The 27,921-nt window shown below is 29.5% G+C and overlaps 1 protein-coding gene across 1 annotated transcript in view; it reads left to right on the forward strand.

Moving 5' to 3' along the window:
- LOC129960227 (transient receptor potential-gamma protein-like) overlaps window positions 1-27,921 on the forward strand; it is a 333,943-nt gene that overhangs the window by 221,763 nt on the left and 84,259 nt on the right. The window contains exons 4-5 of the mRNA XM_056073478.1: window positions 18,712-18,946; window positions 21,457-21,831. Of these exons, the coding sequence (XP_055929453.1) occupies window positions 18,712-18,946; window positions 21,457-21,831 (610 nt within the window). The remainder of the gene's footprint in view (window positions 1-18,711; window positions 18,947-21,456; window positions 21,832-27,921) is intronic.

Raw genomic sequence — 27,921 nt, forward strand, 5'->3', positions numbered from 1 at the left:
ATTCATGATAATGTTACATTGAATATTCAAGCGGCATTTTGATAAAATTTTAAATTTGGACATTAATGTCTTGGGAATGATGAAAAATGATGTGAAGCTGTATTATTTCAAGCGATTTGTCAATAAAGAGATTTTTCATCTTGAACAAAATGTGAAACCGTTTTCACATTTCAGAGAGCATTGTGAATTATAAAATATTGAGAGCCATTGTTAAATAATGTGAAATACAAAACTGTTGAAGATTGCCTATCAGATGAGCAAACATTTCAAGAGTTTATAAATGAAAAATCATTTTTCTATTCAAATTTAATCTGTCAGAAACTTTTTCGTTAAAAATTTTCAGGAATTCTCTTCTTTTTACTTTCTTACATGCTAAGTACAGAAAGGCAATGGAAGGTGCATCAAAAAATAGTGCAAATTTCAAAAATTCTTAGTAAATAAAATAGACCTCGAGTATAATCATAGGGTTGCTGTCTTTTTCGTGCTAAAAAATGATTCCAAAATCATAGGCCAGAGAACGCTCACACGTTTTACTGAGACGCTTTATTTCAAATCAAGGCAGCAATAAAACACCCTGCTGGAAATAGATTCCTCATTCAATCCCGGTCTGCATGCTAGCATTACCACAGAGCTAGTATTTAAACTTTTTTTTTTACAAGAATGATACATCCACAAGTACTGCATTGCGAAAGTTCCTCAAAAAGAAAGGACTGAAGATGCAAAACTAACTAGATGGACAAAACTTGGTACGCAGTCACAACACTAAAATCGGATCTTTATATCAAATTTTAGACGAAATTATGTAAAGAGAAATCTATTTCTTGTGGTGATATGGGTACTATAAATAAAAAATGAATAAATCCGTAATGATGAAATTTCACATTTTATTCAAAAATGTGGATGTATATCGAATTTTGCACCAAATATGTTATAAAGTTTACTGTCTGGAATGCTCCTGTGGAAATGTGAATGCTATAGTTCAAAAGATCAACGGCAGAAATTTGGGATGAGTTTCTGATATCAAAATCCTTCAGGTATAGTAAATTTTGGATCCTATCGAACATAGGGAATTCTCCTTCCTGAAAATGCAACATGCGCAATAATGTGTTTGTAATTTGTCGCAATCTCGCTGCTATTCACAACGAAATCAATAATTCTAGTCTAGAATTTTGAATTTTATTAAAAAAAAAACCTTTTTTTAATCTCTTCAAAGAAATTACAATTTATTAAAATATTTACAATACGGTTCCTTTTTCAAATGAGCTTGATAATGAGTATCATGTTATTTGAAATAAATCTACTGAAACCTTCATTTCAAAATTGAACAAATAAAGAAAGATGTCATGAACAGACTCTGTGTGTAAAAGAGCACGAGGCCTTATTTAAAAAAAAGAAGCAATTTCCCTTTCAATGTTAAAAATTTGAATAACGAGGGAAAGACAATTTTCACTCGAAAGCGTGAATTCGAATATTCTTTCCTCCTCTGCTTAAAAAAAAGACTTTGCTTGCTGAAAAAAAAACTAACGGTATGCAAACCCAAACGAAAGGAGAGTTTTAGTTCAAAATGGGTTTACATTTTATTTATTGATTGCAAATGAATTCGATTTCAAATTTTTCTACTTTTTTGGCTTTATTGTAAGTAGTATTCTCTACTTTTTTTGCTTTATTGAGTGGCAAATGAATTCGATTTGAAATTAAAACTAAATTACCTTTAAAACTAAATTTGAAACACTTTGCTTACGAATTCTTTCTCAAAAAAACTTCAGTTTCTAAGGATAAAAATATATTTTGTAACACGTTTTTGGACACTTGCTTGTAAGTTTGCGTCATTTGTTTTAATGTCTTGCTCTCTAATTTTTGATTAATTTGTTTTATGATAAGAAGAAACTAATTTTTACATCCTTGTATAAAAAGAGAAGGAATTTTATTGTCAAACTATTAAACCTCGAATTTCTCTGATTCCGAATAAGCTATTTTTGAGAATTTTGTTTCAGTGCTAACACGACAACAAAATAGGTTAGACATATGAAATTTAATAAGATGCCTTAATATAGCTATTACAGATTTCTTTCAAATTTTGGCATTAATCTCTGCAGAAGAATTTTTCTATCTGCCTCCTTCCCGAACCCCAATGTGCATTTGTACACAACTCACAAAAATGATTAGCTTAATGAATGAAACTTGGAAAATTATGTTATTTCCAAGTGTGCATCACATTTTGGACTAAATTGTCCTAATTGTATCTAAATTGGACCTAATTGTATCTTAATTATGTATCTTAATTTGTTTGCCCGTATGTATGCAAACACGCGATAATTCAAAAACTCAACAAGCACGGCGAAAAATTAAATTTGCCTTGTAGATTTAACACTAAAATCGAAAATGTGAAAAGTTTTGAATCAGGCCATATTGGAGAGGTTCAAAAGAAATGATGGCTATAATAAGCAGCATGGAACGCACCATGTTGAAGCATTGAAAGACTAGAGATGTACACTCCTGATGGTTTCATTCTGATGTCAAATACCATTACGAATAATAGACGCATTACCTAGAGCTTTTACCTAAACGTCTTTCGGTCCTGTCTTTGAATGTCACAGAAATGGATTTTATAATTTATGAAACAAATTGTTTCCTAATAATAGGATTATTGCTTCAACATTCCACAGAATAATATTTTAGTACGTTCCATGTACAAAATGCTTGAGAAGAGAATAATAAAGACTGTAAGAGAACTGAGAAACCATTTATCTCTAAACATTTTAATCACACACAGAATGCAATAATATCTGAAATGACGGAGGTGAGACTAAGCAATTAAGTACGCTTCAATCAGTTTGATTTTAATAATTGCATTTGGAAGTATCGTATCTCTTTTCGAATTATTTAAAATCCCTCGCAATTTAATCCATAACGCTTTTAAAATTTCCGAATTTAAAGGGATCAGCGAATAAGTCAAGACCATCCATCGTACTTAAATAAAATTAAAGTTTATTAAATGATTCTGTCTTGAATAAAGTGCTTTATAATCTAAAAGCTTTTAAAAATCTGCTCTTTTTTTAAACATCATGCTAAAAACGGAAGAAATTATTGATCATTTTCAAAACATGTATCACTGATAAGGTATTCTCACTTTCTGTGGAAAAATTATTTATTTTTCTACAAATGAACTGATTCCATCAAACGTTTGCGTGTGGACCAGGTGTATATTAAATATGGTACTGAATGTCAAACGTTATTACGTTGGCAGTATTGGATAGTGTTGTATTTTTCATATGTTCATAGTCCAAAATTATAAATTCTATAATTAAATAATCCTTTTAATGTTTGAAAAAATCTACGTTGATCTCTCTAAACAAATCGACTGAACCAGAAATGTCTTTAAAAAACCCCTAGAATTATCGTTTCTACTTTCGAGGAATTTAATAAATAATAAATGAAAAAAGATTTAACGTTAATGGTCTAAGGTAAAGGCTATAGCTCTACTTTTAACAATTTCTTATATTCTTATTTCAAAAAAAATGTTAGCACTGATCATCTTGGAATATTTAAGAAGGTTTTGGCCTTACCCTTCTATAATGCAACATCGGACTTTTAAAATGACTATGAAATCCAGAAAGCTGTATGGAGATGGTTAAATTTATTGAAAGAATTATCAATTCGTAACAAACTGTCCTGTTAAAAGTGAACTATTAAACGAAATTATGTGGAAGTATAACATCTCTGCTTCTTGTTATTAATTTCTAGTATTTTGCTTTAAAATTTAAATATTTGAAAATTCCACGTCAAGAGAAAAATCACAACCTAATCACTTCAGTTGCATATTCAGAGAAATTTCAAAAATTGAAATTCATGGTTACATCTGATTTCCAATCCATCAAAATATTGTTTTGTCTGCAGTCTTTTTCACAAGATTTTTATGAAACTATTTCATAATCACCCCCATAAATTATATTCCATTTCCTTATTTTTATTATGCGAAATACCTAGTATGATTATGTGAATAAACATGTGGGACCTTAACTATTCTATAGTAGCATTCTGTAATATGGAGAATTTCAGTATATTAAATAGTTGACCCTCTAAATCTGGTTCATAAAGTCGAATAAAGCCAGACCAGAGAAAAAAAAGGATCAAATCTTGTATCAAAATTGATAGCGGAGGTGGATTTCCTAAAATACTTATAAATCCTTATTTTGTATATGATCCCTTCATCATTAAAGGTTTTCGCAAAAACGTATAAGAGCAACGATGATTACAATTAAATTACTTAAAGAGAAGCGCGCGATCACTCTGAAAGTGATTTGAGCTTAAAACATATAAGACCTGCGGGAAATCGAAAATTATTCCATTCTCAATTAACCAGCTCACGTGACATTTCGTGATTTTGGCAGTTAACCGTACATCACGCTTTGGCTTTGACGAAGCGACAGAAAATGCGCTTGCTTAACAACATCTTTACTAATCAATGAAATAATCTTTGCCCTTTCTCGGAGAAGTTCAACCGATAAAAATAATGCGCGGAATAAATTCGCTGACAAATACTTTGTTTTGAATAAAATCTTCATTTCTTACTTCTATTAAAACTAGTAAATGAAAATTTTTAAAATCGAAGCCGTTGGCAGAGGTTTTACAGTCACTTTCTTAGGGTTTTTACAATCGTTAACTTCATATTTTAAAGTTATATAAGGATTAAAGTGGATGAACTGCTTAACTTAAAACCAGATTCAGCTAAAAAAAAAAGCACTCCCTCTTTAAACTTCCCAATCAAAGGAAAGTTATTTGATGAAAATTTAGAGTTTTCTAAGTCTACATAGATAGCTCATCTCCGTTGGAATTAGAATTGTTGAATTGGGGTAGCCAAATATGGGCTGCGTTTACATTTGACTCTAAAAAAAGAGCTTTTAAACGATTGCCTAGAGCTCCTGAAGAAAAGCAGATGGCTATAATAGGATTATTTTTAGTCTCATTTTCCTATATAAACAAAACTACGTATTTAAGGAATTTCAGTGATTTAACGGAATTATGCATAAAAATATAATTTCAAAGATGTAGCAAGTTTCTAATATTGTTTTTATATTTGGCTCATTTTTCAATGATTTATTACTAGAATTTTATAATTCTCTTTAATTTGAATATGTAATTTTTAAAAAAGATAGTGCCTTAGGTTTTTATAATAATTTCCCAAAATAATATTGAAAACTAGCTAATACCTGGCACGTTACTGCCGCAAAAGAAATAATTTTGGAAATATCATTTGAAATAGCTATCTTGTTTAATTGGGAATGATAAAAAGAATTAGATTTATTCTCTTGTTGAATGATGAAATTGATGATCTATTAAGGAGAAGTATAAATAATATTTATTCTATTTATTTTTACTTTGTTATTCAAGTGCTTTCGGTAGACAATATATATATATATATATATATATATATATATAACCAAAATTATAATCATTATGAAATTAAAACCTGTTATAGAAACAATCTAAAATTAAAATTATTTCGGAAACAAAACCAAATTATTTCGGAATCGGAACTAAAAATTATTTCGGAAACTAAAAAAAAAAAGTAAAAAAAAAAGAAAGAAAAAGCAGCATTGTATTTAGAGAGCGCAAATGCAGCTACTACTAAAACACAGATGAATCTAGACAATTAGTAATAAAAGAAACAAGCTAATAGAAAAATAGAATCAAAATTAAACCAAATAAAATAAGAATCCTGCCTGAAAACTTTCTTAAGTGTAAGGGATTTTTTCTGTGAGAAATCCAGACTTTTATCCAACAGTATTGACCCCTCGTGACCCGAAAATCCCCTGAAATTAAGGCCTAAGAGATACACGATTTTTACAGAAAAGAGACAAAACAATAAATTAAAAGAATACGACCACCAATAAGCAAAAATACAATAACATAAAATAACCTATATAATAACTCTCAAAACCAATTATCAAAACAAAAAGGAAAAAACATATCAGCAGCAGGGAAAAAAAAATTTTTTTATAAAAGGTGTCCCTTCTTGTTCATTCTTGTTTCCCACCCTAAACTGTTTCTGCTAACACCATTCAAGGTAAAAATAATTGGAGGGTCTCAGTGCCATCTATTGAGTTAGTTAATATGTCACGGAAAGTCTATTTTTATTTTAGGCAAATTATTAATCCCAAATCATCTCTTTATTTATTAAAATATTAATATTGCAGTAGTTTCTGGGAAATTCATTATTAGATAAATTTTTAATGATATTATTTGTTGCTTCAATATAGGAAATTTTGTTATTACAAACTCTTTTAATCCTGTTAAATTGTGAGAAAACTAATTTTTTGAAAATTTTAAAGTTTAGAATAATAATTACAAAGTTTCGTTATTTTAAAATTGAATTCATCCCTTTTATCATAGATACCAACTATTGTTTTATCATTAGCAATTTCGATTTTTAAATCCAGAAAGGTAGCCTCAAGTTGATTTTTATCTGTTTCTGTTAGAATTAAATCTTTTGGATAGAAATTAGTCACAGTATCAGTATTATCTATGTTTATCAAAAGTAAGCCATCAATATACCTAAAACCGTTTATTAAATTATATTTAATTATTTTTTTCTCATACTAATGTAGGAAAATATTAGCTAAACTACTTGAGAAAGCTGTTCCCATTGGAATGCCCCTTACTTGTTTATAAAAATTAATTCCATTAAAAACGTAATTTTCTGTAATATTAAAATTACATAATTCCAGCCAGTTATTTTTAGTAATAACACCTTCATTAAAATATTCGTCATATATAAAAGTACAGACATTTATAAATTTTTCATGAGGCAGATTGATGGATAAATTTTCGAAATCCTAAGTATTAAGTTTATTAATGTTGTTATCTTTAAGAACTTCTTTGTTACTATTAATTATAAACTTATCTTCATCTTTGATTTTGTTCAGGATAATTTTTAAGTATTTAAAGAAATGTTTTCCCGTCTAGTAATTATAACTGCCAATGCTACAAGTCACGAATCTGAATTTTAATGGGGTTTTTTTATGAAATTTATCTGTTGGGAACAAATAAGGATAGTTTAGAGAGCAAGTCTTAATTTTTGTTTTTTTGCTAAAGCCAGCATTCTTTTATCTAATTCCTTTTTCCCCGTGTTCTTTAAAATATAAGTTGCATTAGAGTTATATTCATTAATTAATAGTTCTTTATAATAATATTTACAAATTAAACAGAAATTATTTACTGATTTATCTATTACTGTAATAACAAATTTTTCTTTTACATTTTTTTAATGCTTTTCCAAAATAAATCCCGCGTTCTTTAGATCTGTCAATATCTGTATTAATTTTTTATTTAATTTTCTCTAAAATTCTCACTTTCCATTCCCTGAAACCTTCCGCAGGTGAATGGTATTTTGTAGATAATTTAGCAATAAAAATATCCAAATCTTTTCCAATAGAAATTAAGATTTTATCATGGTTTATTATTATGATTCTCTTAATCTAAATTTAGTTACTCTTTCCATTAATTCTTTTAAAGAGCTGGATTCAATAATTTTTAAATTAAATGTAATAATATGACCTTTATCCACATCTATAAAATCTTTATAGCTTTCTTTGTTACAGTTACAATCTGTTTTATTTATTTTATCTAAATTTTTGCTATAGTAATTATAATTACAAATTTGTTTCCTTAAAGTTGATGTATAACTAAAAGCTATCGAAACAGTTGTTACTTTATCCGTTAAAGGAAAAAATATATTATTATTATGTCCAATTTTAGGTAATTTTAGTTTTTAGAAGTTAATATCCAAAAATTTTATCACACAAAATTCTTTGTTTACATTATTTATATTATTAAATAGTAAATCGTTTTCCCAATATTAAGCTTACATTTAATTAGATCAAGAAATATAAATTTAGTGTACGAATTTTTAAACTTTAAATCCCCGAATTTCTTATTTATTAACCATTTAATTTTATTATTTCTAAGACCAAAAATAAATTTCGTAATTTTGTGAATGTTTTCACTATTGTGTTCCAGATTACAATAATTCTGAAATTCCTCAAATATAATTTGAAAATTGCCACCTTTTTCTTTACCTCTTTTAAATTTTTTATTATAGTTTTCTTTATTTAGAAAAACTTTAAATATAGTAAAATTGTAATAAATGCAGTTATTGTTTAAATCTCCGCAACCTTCTCCATTTAATTTACTATTAAGTCCATAAGGAAATAAAGTTTTTAGGTTACATTTATAAATATTTTCTAGGTCTAATCTTTGTTTAAGTTATTAACATTGTCTTCTAGATTGTAGATATTAATATTATTAAAGTTATGGTTTTGAAAGTGTTCTAGTTCAAAGTCAGTAGTATTATTTTTTGTAAAGTTTTTAATATCAGATCTATGGTTATTAATTCTTAAATTGAGTTCGGTGCTAGTTTGGCCAATATAATTTAAATTACTTACTAAACAATTTATAAGATAAATCAGGTTTTTGTTTTTGCAGAATATTTGTAAGTTTGAAATTTCATTATTGATTTGTTATTTATCTGCTAATGGACAGGTCTTGCACTTTTTGTTTCCACAAATTTGATATATTTTTTAAATTTTTATAACTTAACAATTAGGCCAGTAACTTTTTGTCCGTGAATGCTCCAGACACAAAGCTATCCATAGTAGATTCTTATTTTATTTGGTTTAATATTAATTCTATTTTTCTATTAACTTGATTTTTATTACTAATTCTCTCTCTCTCTCTCTCTGTATATATATATATATATATATATATATATATATATATATATATATATATATATATATATATATATATATATATATATATATATATATATATATATATATATTGCCAATAGCCTTCTTGCAAGTGCAAGCAAAAAGTTGGCAAATATTTATAGAAATCGTATGAACAGTACGGCAGCGCATAAAATATGAACGAAAAAAATTCGTTTTTATATATTAGATATAATAATTTTGCTATGTCTATGACCTTCGCGCAAGTGCAAGCAATAAATTGGCAAAGTTTTATTGCAATCGGATAAACGGTACAACAGCGCATAAAATACGGGGAAAAAAGTTCATTTTTATATATTAGATTAATTAATGGACAGCAAAAAGTACTGTATAACGATTCATTGTGGTTATATTTCAGATATTTTTATATTCAGATATTCAGATATAAATATTTCAGAAAATAAAAATAAAAATATTTTTAAAAATGTATCATATGCAGTTGTAGGCTATTTAAAATGTTTTACAACATGAAAGAATGTATTGGTAACAACAATTATTTTAAGTATAATTTTTCAAATAATTATCGAATGGTATGATTTTAAATTCATTAAGAGATGTAAGCAATGAGGAAAATAGTCTTAGTCTTTGATAATTAGCAACCATAGAAAGAATTATATCTGTTCAAATGCAATTTAAATTAAACTGAAATAATTTTATCTTCATATTAATATGAAATTAAACACAACTAGAGAGTGTTTTTTTTAACGAATTATTTATTTTTAGTACAAATAAAAATATCAAAAAATTAAAACCGAGGATTCAAAATTGTTGCTATTAGTAGAAATATTTTCATCAGTTAAAAGTAGAGGAAAATAGAGGAATGAATAAGTAATTTTTAAAATGTTCAGCCTACAAAAATTCTTTAAAATGTTCTTAAGTTGCGTCTAATGGTAATTATATGTGCATGCAGTTTGAAGAAAATGGATGATGAAGCAGAGTTGACTTCTAGATGAAAAGTTAATGTACTTTAATGCCTTAAAGATAAAACAGAGGGAAAAATCAAAGAAAATTATTTTCTTTATTTTTAGTATCTGCTTAGTATGGATCAAAACTCTTGCTGGTCCACTATTTGTTTTTACGCTACATTCCGCATTTAATTAAGTTTCCGTTCGCTATTCCTGCTTTATCATTCTGTTTGTATCATCAGTTCTCTTCTGAATTATTGAAAATTGTTTTAATTAAAAAACAGTACTAGATGTCCTGGTTTTCTTTAGTGCCATGAGGGTAATTTCTCTCAGATCTGGGGGGAAATTGAATGACTACCTCTATTAGTGTGATCTTGGCTCTGTGAAAAACTTTTTTGTAAAATTAATCTGAATATTGAAGGACTGTGATGTTAAGCATGCTATGCAATGAAGCCCGTATCTCCAGGATGTTACGCATCGTTATATTTATTGATACTAGTGGAGCTGATTGTGCATTACATCTTTTGACATTTAATTAAAAAAATGTAGCTGCATGACACCAAAATCATTCATATGTTTTTCTGACTAAATTTAACAAATGAACCAGATATTAACCGAAAAGTTATAATTCCTGAAATAAATCATTCTTTAAAAAATTCATAGTAAAATGATGAGAATATACACTCATGTCCATAAAGTAAGGATAATTCAGAGTAACGCTGAAACCGAACTCTAAAATACATATATCACCCGTAAAAGGACTACACACATCTTGAAAAATCATATGCAAATTCCAGGAAGCTACCCGATGATACCGATAGTACGTCACAATGACGAGAGTGTAAGAGAGTCATGTATAAGGAATACAGGCAAAGAAGTAAAATTGTTCGTAAGCGCTTTATAAGCCTTTCAGTGCAATAACCGCATAGTTATGACACAAAGGACGCATTTGGATGATTTTTTGCTTGGTAGAATTATCGGCCATCTGGATAGTGGGCCTACCCAGGTAGAAGTATCCGAGAAACTTGGAATCGCCCAGCGTGTCATCTCCAGGCTTTGGCAACTATTCCAAGACGATGATAATGTGAGTACACGTTACAGCACAGGTCACTCCCGAGTTACAACGCCTAATGAGGACCGGTATTTGGCAGTTACTGCCAAAAGAAACAGACGGAGCACAGAATCAGACCTGTCTCGTCAGCTCTCTTCAGCCACTGGTACGACTGTTTCAAGCCAGACCGTGTACAGACGCTCAGGACAGATTGTTCTATATGCTCATAGGCCTGTGAGATTAGTTCCACTTACTGCAACTCACTGTCTCCTGAGGTTAGCCTTTAGTAGATGGCATGCATTGCGGACACCGCAACAGTGGGCTTGTGTGATGTTTTCCGACCAGTCCAGGTTTAGCTTGCAGTCTGATTATCGCCGGACTTTCATATGGAGAGTGCCAAGTACCCGTTATCACCAAGAGAACATCATTGAACGATACCATTACAGTGGTGCAGGATTGCTCGTTTGAGGAGGAATTATTCTGGGTTCCAGAACTGGCCTGCATGTTCAAATTGGAACCATAACAGGCCAAATCTGTCGGGACGTCATTCTGGAACAACATGGGCGTAGAATTCGTGTTTATGGATGACAACGCCTGTCCACACCATGCAAACATCGTAAGCGAATGTCTTCGATCGGAGGATAGCACCCGTATGGACTGGCCAGCATTCTAACCGAACTTGAATCCAGTAGAGCATGTGTAGAACATGCTTGACCCGATGAGTTGCAGCCCGTCAACAATCTCCTACATGGGTACCGGAACTTCGGAGAGCATTGCTTGATGAGTGGTGTAATGTTCCCCAAGATCAGATCGATAATTTGATACTCAGCATGCCTAGGTGTTATATGGACTGTATTGCATCGCCTGGGAGACATACTATGTATTAACCATCATACCAACCATGTATGATGTAATTTGTTGCAGGGAGCAAAAAATCGCAAATTTTATTAATGATATCAAATATATAACATTTTTTTTTTTTTTTTTGCTCTTTACCGCTTGTTTAAGAAACAGGTATTACAAATAAGTCGCATTTGTTTTGCTTCTGGATCTTTCTTTTCCTGAACTTGCATTATCCTTATTTTATGGACATGAGTGTATTTAGAGAGGAGAGTGTTATTCTTCTGACCACTTCAATCTGTTGTTCGAAATAAATGCTTACTGCGCTGAATAAAAATATTTATTTGCTTTCACCACTGAAAAATAAGTATTGCAAAACCTAATTTTTGATTCATAATATTTCTTGATACTATTAAGAAATTATTTTAGTATCAGCTCACTGTAACTCGCAGCGAGGCCACAAAAAGTATGCGATACCATATAGAAATCAGAAAAAGGTTTATATCTTTTAATTGAATTAATTTTCGGCCTAAGATTGTGCTCCGGCAAACAATCACGCGCGAACATCGTTTTTCACTTCTGTGATAATTGCTTGCCGATTTATAACACATCTTTGGCGATTTTAGAACAAAAGCATTTCGACGTGCGTGGCTCGTCTTTCGAGTGAGAGTTGTTAATAATCTTATTTTGGCAAACTCTGACCTTTCTATTCAAAAGCCAAAAGGAGTCAGAGAAGTTTGAATGTGAAAATTTGTCGTATTGTACCTTTGACATTAAGTGTCGTTCCTTTAATCAGGTTAAGTTCGCATTACTTATTTAAAGGAAACTAAGGATACCTGATATTAGAAGCTTTTCTCAAATTGTGAGAAAGTAGGTAATTTGTGTGTACCATAGCTATTTGACCCTTTATCATATGGTCTACATGAAGAGATTTCAATTCCAATCTGATAAATCATTGTAAAAGTGTATACATAAATATATTTTGGAAATATAAAGTAAACTTTTCATTTTTCTGAAGATTGAAATAATGATGAATTAAATTATTTAAGAATTTTATGCATATTTCAATCTATAATTTGATATATGCAATTGTGGAATATTTTAATTATAAGTGGTTTAATATCTAAATTAGTTTTTTAAAAGTTAGAGATAAGTCATTCAGTTAAAGCTGATTGATCCTGTCAAAAAAATTTCACAAACATAGAATTTATATAGTAAGGTACCTTTTGATATTTTTGCTGCTAGTTTAGCAATATTTTTGGCTTATGAGTTATGTCTTTATTAATAAGGAAAATATAGATCCATCATAGTTTATCAGGAAAATGTAAGGAAGCAATAGCTACGATTCTATTACCAACTTTCCGATAATTTCTAAGCAATTGGAGATACTGAAAACAGCGTTTTGAGAAAAGATTATTTGCCTAGTTTGAATTATCTTTCATTCTTTAACTGTAAAAAGAATGGAAATTTCAGATTATCTCTATTTCCATCTCCTTTCAGCTGAAAGAAATCTACGAAGCTAACGGAAATTTTCACTTTCACTTCAAATATCACTTCAAAAGCTAGAATACTTTTATGGCAAATAAAAGTATTCTAGCTATCGTTTTCACAAGATAATATGGAGAAAGCACTATATAAAATGTGTAAGAATTGTTAAAGGAAAATGAAACAGTACAAGAGATCAGAGAAATAAAATACTTAATGACAAAAACGTCGAAAATTAGCCCACTGGAAGGAAATAGAATTATTGAAAAAAAAGCCAGTCACACATCATGAGATCCCAAATAAATAATAGTTACAGTTATTGCGTAAAATCTTCTTTGAATTGGTTGTACTTTGATGGAAAACCGAATGCGAGGACTGCCAATGTTATTATTTCAAAAATTTAATCTTTTCATGCCATTTACAACCCTTTTTTCTGAAAACTATAGTATTTGATACAAACAGAAACAAACAATTTGAAAATCGTCAAAAATTACCATAATTTTAAAAACATGATCCTCGGAAATTCCACATACGAAGAAGTAATACTATACAGAAGCCTTTTGGTTAAGGCCATTCTAATTCCAGATTGTGAAAAATGAAATAACGTACTTTATCGCCAGTCTGCTTCATATAAGTAATACTGATTAAAACCAATTCGATATTTTTCCCCATATTTTATGGGGTTTCTTTATATATTATTATTATTCACGATTTCGGTTTAATATTTTTAAATAAAAGACATATCGGAGTCGAAATTACTTATATAAATAGTAATTAGTTTATTTTGTTGTAAATCTTTTTAAAGTTCATTATAAAGGTGACGGTATGCATCAAATTATATATAATATGTAAGTCAGTCTTTGAGAAATACCTTTTGCAGCTGAGTTCAGGAGTCTCAATAGGGCAAACGATTGTTATTAATTTGAAAATCGTCAAAAATTACCATAATTTTAAAAACATGATCCTCGGAAATTCCACATACGAAGAAGTAATACTATACAGAAGCCTTTTGGTTAAGGCCATTCTAATTCCAGATTGTGAAAAATGAAATAACGTACTTTATCGCCAGTCTGCTTCATATAAGTAATACTGATTAAAACCAATTCGATATTTTTCCCCATATTTTATGGGGTTTCTTTATATATTATTATTATTCACGATTTCGGTTTAATATTTTTAAATAAAAGACATATCGGAGTCGAAATTACTTATATAAATAGTAATTAGTTTATTTTGTTGTAAATCTTTTTAAAGTTCATTATAAAGGTGACGGTATGCATCAAATTATATATAATATGTAAGTCAGTCTTTGAGAAATACCTTTTGCAGCTGAGTTCAGGAGTCTCAATAGGGCAAACGATTGTTATTATAATAATTTTATAAATGCAAAGAAACTTTCAAGTTATATAAAATATGCTCATATTTTATCTACTCATGCAACTTTATGTGCAAAATATAAAGAAAAAAAATGATTAAATTTGCGTTTTCAAGATGAAAAACAAGTCGATAATGGGCGATATTAGTTGAAAATATAATAGACGACGATCGAATTTTATGAGAATTAAGTTGACAGCCTTCTTCAGGAACGACAGAACGTTGGAAAAATATAGGAACTAAAGTAGAAGATCGTAATATTTCTTTTCATGCGATAATCGATCAGAGAATAAACAGCGAAGTATTGTCTTGTTATTTCATTTTGGAGGTCGAAAGTAGAAAATGTTTTTTTTTTATTTAATTTGTAAAGAATATTTGAATTAGATTTCTAAATAAAATTATAGTGTTCGGAATTTAATGGTAGAAAATTCTTGCAGGATTTAAATTCAGATAGATAAGAGCTAATTACAAGAAAGTCAAACTCCGTGAGTTGCAATTAATCACAGATTTCATTAGAAGTGTTTAATGTTCAAACTAAGAAGATTAGTTGGGGCGTTAAAATACTTGTGAGGAGAGAAAAATCGATATTTCTGGTAAATGTTCTTGATCAAAAGAATGCCTAATTTTATATGCTAATATTTGGCTTGACTTGTTTCATATTTGTAACAAATGTTTTTTTTTTCTTAATCATAATTTTCTAATGCTCTTGAGTCTGAAACTTCATATTCTTGTATATTTTCCGTGACAGTATGCTATTTTAATATTTTTAGAAAGTAATTAACAATTAATCGCTTGATTAAAATAATTTTTTCATATATGGGGCATATTCTAATATTGAATTGGTGAATAAGATATTTACAGCTAGGCTTTATTAAAATGATGTAGAAAGTAATTAAATTTAGAAAACTGTACTTTTAGTATATTAATATTATTGTGCTTCTAAATACTTTTTTTATTTAAATATGAAAGTATAAGCTTTTTTTTTTTTTTGGAGAAAATGCATGTTTACATAATGCGTTTTTCATATTAACTATCATTTGATAATGAAGGACTTGAAATTAAAGATTCTTCCTTCAATACATTTATTGAATTTTTATACATTTGAGTTCTGAAAGATTGATTCATTATGCAAGATAAATGAAATATTTCTCATTTTGGATTTACTGTCTGTTATATTTATTATTATGTTTACTTTTCATAAAGAGCATTGTTATTTTTCTGAAAAGGTTTTGGAATTTCTATTTTATAGGAAAATCAAAAATCAAATTATATAGAAAAACCAAAAATCTTCCAAAATTCATCCAGAAATTACCAATACAATATCTTATACACGGGCGAGGTCAACGCATTGAAATGTTGTGCTTGAACATAGGGCTCCTAATGTTAATTAATAAGAGATTACTTTTTGAAAGTTTCATAGTGTATGCATATTTGTACGTGTATTTTGATCATTCGAGAATTAGTCAAATTTTGCATAATGAGTTTTGTAAGGATTCATTATTACCCATTTTCTTTACGACAGCATCAAAATCTTTCCTGTCGATGACTTTAATAATTAATTATTTTTTTTTTTTTTTTTTGCGGAATTCGTTTTTACTTGCTGTCTACAGTCTACATACATTAGATGCTTCCATGCATTTTAATCAGCGACATCTATTGGTAAACATGCGAAGTATCTATAGATACGACAATGGTTTGAGGTTTTACCAATTTACTACTACTTTATTGTTATCATTTTGAAAGTTTTCCAATTAGTATTGTTGAGTTATTCAGTGTATAAAGACCCAAATCATGGAACGCTACAAATTGCATTTTTAACATTCATTGCTTTTTTTGTTTGATTTGAAGAACTCTTTTGCCGGAATCCATCAGACACTTTTAAAAACTTGGTGATGCTGCTCTGTCAATTGTAGGTTTTGGTTTAAATGATTTAAGAGTGTTGATTTCGATCTCAATGACAAAGGTCGACCTGGAGGACCAAAAACAAACAAAGAAGACTATCATTTGCAAGATTTATTGGACAAAAATGGGAAAATGTTATAGAAAATGATGGAAATTATTTTTATTGATAAATATTGTACCAATTTTTCTCAATAAATGCCTTTTTAATGTGAAAAAATGATCAAAATACATGTAAGCCCCTAATAAAATTTGATTTAATTCTATTCTCTAATTTAACTTTAGATGTATCCAAAAAGTAAAAGTTGTTTTATAATTAAATTTTATTTTTTGAGCTAATACAAATTAAATGCTCCTAACTTATGATTTAATTTATTACCTCTCTTGTATAACCATTAAGCCACAGAAATAAGGCAGACGCTTATAAATTCTCATTTACATTATTAGATTACGACTTAGGTTTAAAGCTGAATTTTGAGTTCTTTTATATTTATTAAAAGAAACTTTAATTTAAATCCTTTTAAACATTTGAGAGAAGAATGAAAATAAATGAAAAGGAAAAGTTATTTTATAGTTAAGTTGCATTTTTTGCGCTAATCCATTAAGCCATAGAAATAAGGCAAACATTTATAAATTCTCATTTACATTATTAAACTACGACTAACTCTTGCAAGCTGATTTTCGAGTACTTTTATACTTATTAAAATAAAATTTAATTTAAATTAAATTAAATTCTTTCATACATTCGAGAGAAGAATGAAAAAAAAAACTAATTTGACTGAAAGTGTGAATTTCCGAAAATGTCATCCCATATCTCGCCAGACTTAAAAATATCACTCGAAATCCCAGTCTCTCCAACTTTTACATGAAAAACGGAGTCAAAGCTTTTTGCACTGCACAATTTTCACTGTTCGAATCATTCGGTGCGGAAAGAATTTTAAATAAGTCTTTCGGGAAAGAATTTCTTAAAGAAGAACGTTCAGAATTGCAAGCTTTTCTACATCTCTCTCCGCGTATAGGGAGGAATAAATTTGAATATGCTTATTTTGTTTTATTGTGTGTCGCAAAAGGGATTCTCCAAATATTTGTTTCTTGATTCAAAATAAATAACTCGAGTAGATATTAAAATTATAAAAAGCAGAATTTCACTTACGTCATTATTAAGATTGAATTCTAAATAATTAACTTTTTATTAGTCAATATTTTCCTGTAAACTGGCAAAGCCGTGAATAACCAATAATTCACTACCTAATTCCTTATAATTCAATCAATTTCAAGAATGTATGCAAAAGTAAAATCTAAGTAAAAGTTGTTTATTCAGGAGGACTAGTTTTCAGTTAGTTTACTTTATTTCTCTATTTTATCAGGGGGAGGGGTCTAGTTTTGAACATTAATCGTCATATAACCCGATAAAACCAATGAAAAGGTTCCGAATGCAATCATGCAGTTCAGCACAATTACAATATCGCCGCTGAAAGTCCCGTTCTATCCCAGGTAACACACCATTATGTATGATATTATACAGTATTGTATGACACTGTACAATATTATACAATTTTACAGGCATTGTACGGTGCGAAATAATACAGGATGATATTTTCATCATGCTGTTGATAAATTATTGCACCGTTTTCCTTACATTATATAGAAATCATGTTATTGTAAGAAGATATCATAAATAGGAAAACATCTGGTGAAATTTATAACATTTAAAAAAAGGAATTATTATCTTGAATATAAATATCAGTTTTGAAATCAGTAGAAAAAATTTTCACCTGATTCATAAAATATATTTTATGTCTTCAGAAGTGCGTAGAAGAAGACAAACTGGGAATTAAATTCAATTTATTTTTCCACTGGAAGGTATGATTTATGCATGGGGACAAAGGTGGAACACGCCTCTTCGCATCAGAATATAAGAGCGAAAATGTGAAAAGTAGTCCCCTTCGTGTTTTTATTAAGAGATTCTTATAGGGATTTCTTTGGCACGCCTCAATTCAAGAAAGTGTGTCTTAGGTATCGTTGAAAGGAATACCGGGGAGGGGGGATTAAGGAGGATCTTTATCCCTTCACCTGAAGCGTAAGAATTATGGTGTCAGCAATTTTTTAGAGCACGTGTTAGAAATAATTAAATAAAATGTAGGATATGGATCAGGAATTAAAAGAAAATTTTAGATTAAGATATGTATTGGTTCCTTGATTCCATTTAAAACTAATTACAGCAAATGGTTTCATTGAATGTTTGCCTAATTTCAGAAATTTTGATAATGGACAATATTTCTAACACTGTTTTATCTATTTATTTTTTTTATTGCCAAAAACATTTTGTGTCACTTTTATTAATGTGTGAACTTTTTTTTATTTTCAGATACCTAGAGAGTGCTAAGGAAACTGGAATAAATATAAATTGTACCGACCCTTTGGGTCGCTCTGCTCTGCTTATGGCAATAGACAACGAAAATTTAGAAATGGTCCAGCTTCTTATTTATAGTCAAGTAGAAACCAAAGATGCTCTTTTACATGCAATAAACGAAGAATTTGTTGAAGCTGTCGAATTACTTCTTGAACATGAGGAACACCATCATGTTAAGGGTACACCACACGTGAGTATCCCATCTACATAATTTCAGAATCATTCATTGATGAAACTCATCAAAAATTCAAATTCTCTATCTGTCTGATTAATCCCTGTGCGTACTTATTTCATTCGAAAATTATTGACAGATAAATACACAATTCCTAAATATCTTTAGAACTCACGGATTGGATTTTTCATATTGATTATTAAGTCAGAATTTGAATAGAATGCATGATCAAAGAATAAGAAAATTTTATACGATACAATAACAATGAGTCAATGAATGGTTAACAAATAAAATAAATAGTTTTTGAAGACAAATGAAATTAATCATCACCTATTGTTTTACTATAAATAGATATTTTAAAGCTTTAAAAATCATTTCATTTAGAACATCTTAACCCTTTCTAGGGCTGTGAGAAGTATGCTTCCCACCAAATTTATCAATCTTTGTATGAATTTATGTAGGTTGGCATAAGTTCTGACAAATGTTTTTAGTAAGTCAGAAACTTAGATGCTTCAGTTCTTTATCTCAGACAAAATGATATGTCTTGATTTGTTACTTAATTATTAATTAACCAAATTAATTCATTAATCAAATTAAATTTATCTAATAAGCTAAATGAATCCCTTTTCTTACTCTAATTTCAAGCCTAAAAATATTTTAACATAATATGACTAGAAAAAAAAACCCTTTAAAGGGTTAACTAAACTTCTTTTCATATAAATAAAATATTTATATTTCATTAACAAATGTACCATTTAAAAATTATTTTTATTAGTTTACTGCTATCTTTAAATGCCATGATAAAATTTCAATTAAGTAGAAATAACGGTTGCTGTTTTCTCTGAAATAAAATCCTTCTCAATTTGTATGTTATAAATTTTATAAAATATTTTTTTCTAAAAATTCTACCATCATTTGATTTCATTTTAGCTAATTAGTTTTCAAAATACCCATTTAGCAAATTAAAATCCATCCATAATGTGCAATTACTTAAAAAGCTGCAGTTTATTATTACAGAGAATTACTATCAATAGTATATTATATTTTTGAAAGTTTGCAACCAGTAGAAAGATAATACCTTTGTAAAATTATTTGATTTAAAAATGAGGAGAAATTCATTAGTTATTAATTAAATCACTGTAGAGGAATAATCAGTTTGCTTTAACGATAAATTTTTCCAGGAAATTGTTTCGGTTCACACATACTTATTTTTTCATTTTGCCTTGAAATGTATTCCTTTAAAACTTCATTTTTATCGCACATATGTGTAATTAATTTACAGTATCAGGCCTGTAAGCATTTTTGCTTTTGATCACACATTCTTTATTTCCTTTTAGTAACTTTACGTATTATGATTTCCTAGAGGATTTTTATAATTCCTAGTTTTGCGACATATATTTCTTAACTTGTATATTCACACTTTTTTAAATAACGTTATTTCTTCCTTCCTTATAATTTCAGAGTAATGTTCTTATAGAGCTGCTTAGTCGCACTAAGCTATCCATTTTAGAATTTTTGCAAATTTCTCACACTTCTTATTTAACCTTTTCCTGATTGATTTTTTTTTAAATATTGCTTTGCTTTCTGACATCAAACTCCAAAGGATTAAAAAAATATTTTAGATTTTTTTTTACGAATTCTGTTTTTAAGCTTTATGCGTATTTTTTTTATCAGTTTAGCATATTTTTTCTTTGCAGAGTATTTTACACTGCTTTTTTTTAATTATCGTTTTCTGTAGAGCTTATCAGAAGCGGATACTGAGAGAACAATCGTACAATGTTATTGGAATTTTATTAGACAAAAAGTTTGGGGCTAAATATATACTAGACCGCTCTAATCGATGATATCTTTGTGATCACTCTGCTTTGATATGGGAGAAAGCATTAAGGGCATGGTCATTTTTTTTATTTCATGAAACGTGATTGCTATTAGCTTTACGCTTATAGTATGCCCAGATTTCTCTTGAAAAACAGGTTAGTCATTCAAATTACGCTTTTAAATTTGAATTATCACGAATTCATCAGGTGAGGATCACAGGGAAAATGAACAGAATCAAAATATCACACGTTACAATGATATTTCTGGAAGAAATTTTAAAAGCAACTCAGTCAGCACCGAAGAAAATAAACACAGTGTTATGAATAACCAAAACAGAATTTAGTGTGCCTTAATGGTTCAGGTTTTTTCTTTTAGTAAACAGAAAATTTTTTAAAGTCCTATGTTAAATTTCCTAAAATCTTCTATCTTCTATTCCCAAATGCGAAGGGGGGGGGGAAACTTCCCTATGATAACTTTCCTAACTAGAATGCTTATTTCTATTTTCCATTTCTTACTACGCAACAGAATGAATATTACTCTTTTTCTCCAATTAGATGTGAGCATGCGCTGGAAAATTCATTCTAGATCAGAAAATTTTTAAGTCCGTTAATAGTGCATACTCGTTCTCTCACTATCTGCTTTTCTTCTTTCTTCTCTGTTATACAACAAGAATACCTATGTGGAATGCTAATGATCTTTTCTTTCCACAGAGCTGGGAAGCTATTGATCGCGACATTGCCACCTTCACTCCCGACATCACTCCTCTGATCCTGGCTGCCCACCGCGACAACTATGAAATTATCAAGATCCTGCTCGACCGGATGTCCACGGACACCTGCGATGCACCATTGGACATCCGTATCCCTCAACCTCACGAGGTGCGATGCGGTTGCGCGGAATGCGTGAAGTCCAGCTGCGAGGACAGCCTTAGGCATTCTCGATCCCGTATCAATTCCTACCGAGCATTAGCATCGCCGTCCCTCATTGCCCTCTCTAGCAAAGACCCCATCCTCTCTGCGTTCGAGCTCTCCTGGGAGCTCAGGAGGCTGAGCTTCATGGAGCAGGAGTTCAAGAACGAATATCAAGTAAGTTAAGGTGGCCACACTCAGCTGATCGATGGCTGAAGTTCACTTCATGATTTCTGTAATTGCACTTTGCACTCGGAAAAGCAATTAGATCCAGAATGCTTCGATCCGAAAAATTTATTACGGTGATAGAGGAATTCGACAAGAAAAATTCCGAATTTAAGCAGATTTCACTAAGAAGGCAGTATCAAAATTCGAATTTTAGAGATAATTAAAACGAAATAAATGAGAAGAGATGTAAGAATGCAAATAAAACTGATAATAATACAAAATTAACGAACTAATACAATAGTAAATGCAAAAATATTTGTAAATTAAGGATTTGGCATATAAATTTTATGAAAAAGAAGCATTATCTTCCGCGCATCTTAAAGTTTTATGTCTCTTCTTCAGTTTTCACATTTATTTGGTAATCTTCTTTGGATGTCAGAAATGTACTGCAATACAGGGTACAACATAAGCGCTTTTTCTTAATTTTTATTAAAGATTTTGCCTTTTTTTTAAACAAAGATTAATATCGGATTAATATCTGGGAGTAATTTCATAATTGAAAAATTATCCGTTTACAAAGATGGATACACGAATTCTCCTACTGCACAAATTCTATTCCAAATCATGCTTGTACAAAATGCAAATATCTAAGCATTTCTATGTCCTAGAATCAAAAGTGAATAGATATATCTAGAGATTTATGTCATAAGAAATTAGCATTATCATCTCATGTGATTTTGAATTTAAATTACCGGTTATTCTCAATATTTAATATCTGGTATTTTTTAATGAAATCTTTGCTACATCGGTCAAAAATAGAAATGCATCAGAAAATATTTAACTAAAATCACTGAAAAGGCATTTTTGCTGTTTTCGGAAATTGAAACAATTATCTAATATGATTTGCATACTTTTATTATTAATAGCTTTTTAAAAATAACAATGTTGGTACCTAAAATTTTAAGATTACTTTTACAACGTTTTTCTTTGAATCTAAAAACCTACAGTAAAATATTCCAAAAGAAACAATGGTGAAACGGCAAGATAGATTTAACGCTCACTCGAAAAAAAGTAATTTAATCGAGAAGGATTCTTTAAAAAAATCTAAGAACATTTATTCTTAAACACTAAAGTTGAATTTTGTTGTTTCTAAACCGTAAATTACTAGAAAATGAAAATGGTTCGAAGCGTAGAAAGGTTAAAAATTGTAGTACTGCATTTTATTACACATAAGCAAAATAATAAAAAAGAGAAATTCTATATAAGAAAAAGTTAGGGATGTACTTTCACTAAATATTCATTAAATATTTTTGATTGCATCCTCTTCATTTCAGGAGTTTCGTATAAAAATATAATTACTGCTCATATGAAATGGAAATACAAACTTTTTGTGAGAAATCTTTCCTGTCTTTCGAGGACAAAATATGTTTTCTCTTTTCTAAAATTAAGTATGTTCTCTCCCTTTTGGCTTTGCTTGCCACATCAAAAACTTTTATTTCGTCAAGTACTTAAGCGAAGGATGAGGGCCGCGGTGGCATGGTGTTAAGGTCTCGGCTTCGGAACCGGAGGATTTCAGGTTCGAGACCTGATTCCACAGAAGAACCGTCATGTAAGGGGTTCTGGTGTATGTTAAAGCCGTCCTCTGGCGTGGTGCGAATGTTTGGAGAGAAGGGTGGCAGTTCAAGTGCCATCCTCGTCATCTGACTGCGGTTCAAGATTACGAGGTCCTCCTCATAATAGCCATAGTGTTGATTTGAAACGGGACGTTAGTATAACTTAACTCAAACTTTAGTGAAAGATGTAAATATTGAAGTTTCGATAAATAATGAAGGAATATGATTCACTTCGCAAACTTTTCAATCAGAATCCACTTTGCAAGAATACAAAGCAAAATAAAAGGATATTTCAATGCCTAATATCTTCAAAGTCATTCATTTTAACAGAACATTCATTAATTATTTCCAAGGCTAAAGAATTCAGACATTTTATTAAAAAGTAAGTTTTTTTTATTTAATCTGCAAAGTAAATGAATATAATATCGAAAATATTTTTTATTTTGAATTGAGTTATATTGAAAAAATTAACACAGGGAGTAAACATTTTTAAAAACATACATAAATATGATGCTACGAATTTTTAAATCATTACATGATCTATCTTCAATATTTAAGAGTGAAATTTTTCAACAAGTAGTTACATTAAAAATTTTTTAATAAGCTAATAAACTGCAATTGATTAAAAGGCAAGATGGCATTGAATGTAAGAGACACAGCAGTAAACAAGCAAAAGGTTTAAAAATAGTTTTATTAAGATTAGACTCGCTGTCTTATCTTAACTCCAACGCTGTCTTGTTTTGAAGCAAATCTTAGGCAATTTCAGGAACAATCTCATAATTTAGAGCCGGTTCAAGTGATGAGGATGATAACTGATCTAGTACCCTTCTCTCTAAACTTCCCCCAAAATCAACGAAAAGACATTTAGTCCACATTTTAGTGTACACTAGATCCATTTGCACCGCGGGTCTCTGGTGGTATCGGATTTCAAGCCTAGAACCTCTGGCTTTGAAGTAGAGACTTTACCATCTTGCCATAGCGGTCCCCCTAGTCTGCAAAAGAAGTCGTAGCAGAACATCTGTGGCTCTTGCTCGTCAGTATAAAATTTTATGTCATCCACAGAGCATCTATAAATAGAACACATTTATAAAGGAGAATATTTGTACATAATAAACAACATAATAAATATGGGTTTTTTAAGCATAAAACGCCTGTACTAAAACTAGAAAATCATAAGACTCTGCTGTCAAAGTGAGTATGAGAATGACATCAATTACTAAAGAAAAAATATCATAAGCATTTCCTATTATAAATAGATATCCTTTCCCAAAAAATAAAATGCTTGATAGATAAAACGCTGTATCGTGAAAAAGCAAACACACTAGCTGGCAAATTTCTGTTATAAAAAATAAACGTTTTTAAATAATATGTGAAATCAATCGTAAGCATCATCGCAGGCACAATAAGCAAGTTTTACTGCTGTTTTCAGCTCCATTGAATAAATATAACAAAATATCAATGACATTAAAACGTTGTCGTACACGCTATCAGTAAATGATAGAATTCTCAAAAGGCTTCATATTAAGGTTTGGTAAACCTTTTTGATAATTCGCCATATCATTGAGGAAATCTAGATTTAGTTGATAACTTTTTGATCGATTTAGCAGCAATAGACCCAGGTGTAAAATGGGTAATGGCATAAAGAGCCAAACCAACCACCCAGCCAAGCAAACTAATCATCACATATATGAAACTTGCCATAACGATTAGCAGGACTAAACTGACGGCAGAGAGGATCTAAAAGTTTGTTTTCAAATATTTTAATGAAACCTTTTTCTAGTATTAATAGATGGGAAGAATTTAATCTATTGCCCTATAAATTGGTATATGTAGTATTGGTACTTGCTAGTAACCGCACTGTATCAGTTACTAGCAAGAAGGAATTATTTTGTTTGAGGTTCTGAAGCCATATTAGTAAGGATGCTACCCATTCTATGTTCAAGCTTCTTGGCAGATTTTCAATCTCAACAACGTCATTTTGAATTGTAAATGAAAATTATTTGATAACGGATGATCATCATTAGTAGCAAATGTAATCAAGAAACAGTTGCACTTTGAAAATCTATTTATATCCAAGTTTATTTTCTTTTCAGTCGATCTTTCAAGTATAAGAATTCAGACTTCGAATGCCCTTTTAGATTGTGGATTCTGATCAAATTTTAGAGAGAATTTATTTGTGATGTAACAGAAAGAAGCAATAGCAAGTTCTGGGTATTTCCAGTCTTCGCAATTGATGTTTGCCGACACCTACATGTATCACTTTTTAGAACGTAGACCGCTTTTAAATCTAAGACCCAAAGACTGACTCTTTCGTTTCCTCCCTAGTGGTAGAGCTAAGCTCGTGGATTTTTAAAGCCATGAATCAGAAGAAAATTGCACCTTTTTTTATACCTGTGATTTAGCGAGTCACGACGGTAAAATGAAACTCATATTTGCTGTATATTTGCCTTGCTGTATATTTGTCTTGCTTATATTTGAGGAGCATGAAAAATAAATTCTCTCTAAAATTTGATCAAAGTCCACAATCTAAAATTCAGAGCAAAGGGGAAAACTAGAATAAATTTGAAAACTAGAAGATGTATATATGGAATTTGTTTAGTTCCGATATAAAGATAAATATTTATTATATTTTTAATAAAACTTATACTCATCATGTGAGTTATTTGGATAGGCACTAGACAATTTGAAAGAGGAATTCAAAATCTGATAAGCATTCAAATAATAATTATACTAGATTTACTTAAATTTTATATTACTTTTTCTTTATTAATGATTTTAATTTGAAATTTCAAGACTTTTATCTAATTTTTGCATTTATTTCCTTAAAATTACATATGCCAACAAAATCTATTTACATTAATATTTCTTTGTTGCACCAAAATCTTTACAGATTTATTTCAATTATTTTTTTCTTTTCCCATCATTTTAGTCTTTTGTAATAAATTTTCAATAGTAGCTGAATTTCTAAAAAATCATGTTGATTTTAATACATTATAGATATTAACTATTAAAAGTTAGGCAGAAGATAAGCTTTATAGAAAATCCGTAAGCTTTTTTCAGAATTGTGTGAGAACTGGATAAATTGCGGCAGTATTTTTTTAAAACATTTCTCCATTAAAAGTATTTTTATGAAACAGACTTGAAACTTAATCTAATTATTGAAGATATTTAACGTATTTTAAAATTATTATATAATTATTTTCTAATTTTTTCTAATTGAAAAATCAAATAATTTAAATAATAATTAAAAATAATCAAATAATTTAGCTAAAAGAATCAAATAATTTTGCTTCACTTTAGGTATAAGAAAGATACAAAGGTTTTATCGCATATTCATTTTGATTCAAGTTATAAGTTTCATCTTTTACAGAGATCTCTGAAAAGTCACTTGGAATTTTGTTTAAATTAATTATTTTTCCTTTCTTTAACAATCAAAAGATTTTCTTTTTTCAAAATCTAAACAAGTTGGTTCAAACTGAAATCGATTTCAAAACTCCAGGTATGAGCATTAAGAACAATGCGAGAATTCTTAACTTCAAATATCCAGGAACAATCAGCAGCCGTTAGCAGCAATAATGCTGAAGGAAATTGCATGTCAATGAAAGTCAGAGTCATTTCTCCGTTCTTTCCACTTTACTGATTCTATCGAATAAAGCAACGGTAGTATCAATTGATCAACAAACTAGACTTTTATACCATTATAGAAATCATTTTTGCATATCAGCCCAATTCCGTTTCGCTTCATTTTGTAATTCGTTCGAAGGTTCCTCCGATTTCAATTATTTTTTCATAACTGCAAAATCCTCACTTTCGAAAATGGAAATGCAAATAGTGAAAAATCTAAGAACTGTTGACAAGCGGAATCATTTCTAGAAGAAAGCGGTGCATTGGAGTAGAAACAAAATATTTTGCCTTTTTTTTTCTTTTCTGAAACAGAAAGAACTTTATTGCTTATTCAATCATTTTTAGAGTTAAATGTCAAAACTTGGTTCTCTTTGTCATGAATTCGAAATATTTACTGTAATTCGGATGTTAAAATCAAACTCTGTACTTTGTCTAGGAAAAAATATATCGACTGAAGAAAAACATATTCCTGAAAACTAAATTTGGTTTCAAATGTATTTTTGAAATATTAACTCATTTTCCCTCTGTTTAGTATAATAACCTTTGACGACAAATATCAAGTTTTTCCAATTCAAACAAAAAGTCTCTTTCATTATTCTAATGGACGAAATGGTTTTTTGAAAACAATTCAGCTCTGTTTCCGTTATGAAAATGATTTTCTGAAGAAATGATTGACTATTTTTACTAGAAGAAATGGGTGATGGTTTTCTTTCGAATAGAATCGTAATTGAACATATAAAAACTTTCTTTTAAAGAGCATTTTCGGCCTCTTTTATTTTTAAATGATGACTATCTTTTTTTCTGTTTTATTCAAACTGCAGATGCTTTTATCGTGTAAATATTCATAATCACACGTGACTAT

This window comes from Argiope bruennichi, chromosome X2 (genome assembly GCF_947563725.1).
Source record: "Argiope bruennichi chromosome X2, qqArgBrue1.1, whole genome shotgun sequence".
NCBI lineage: Eukaryota > Metazoa > Arthropoda > Arachnida > Araneae > Araneidae > Argiope > Argiope bruennichi.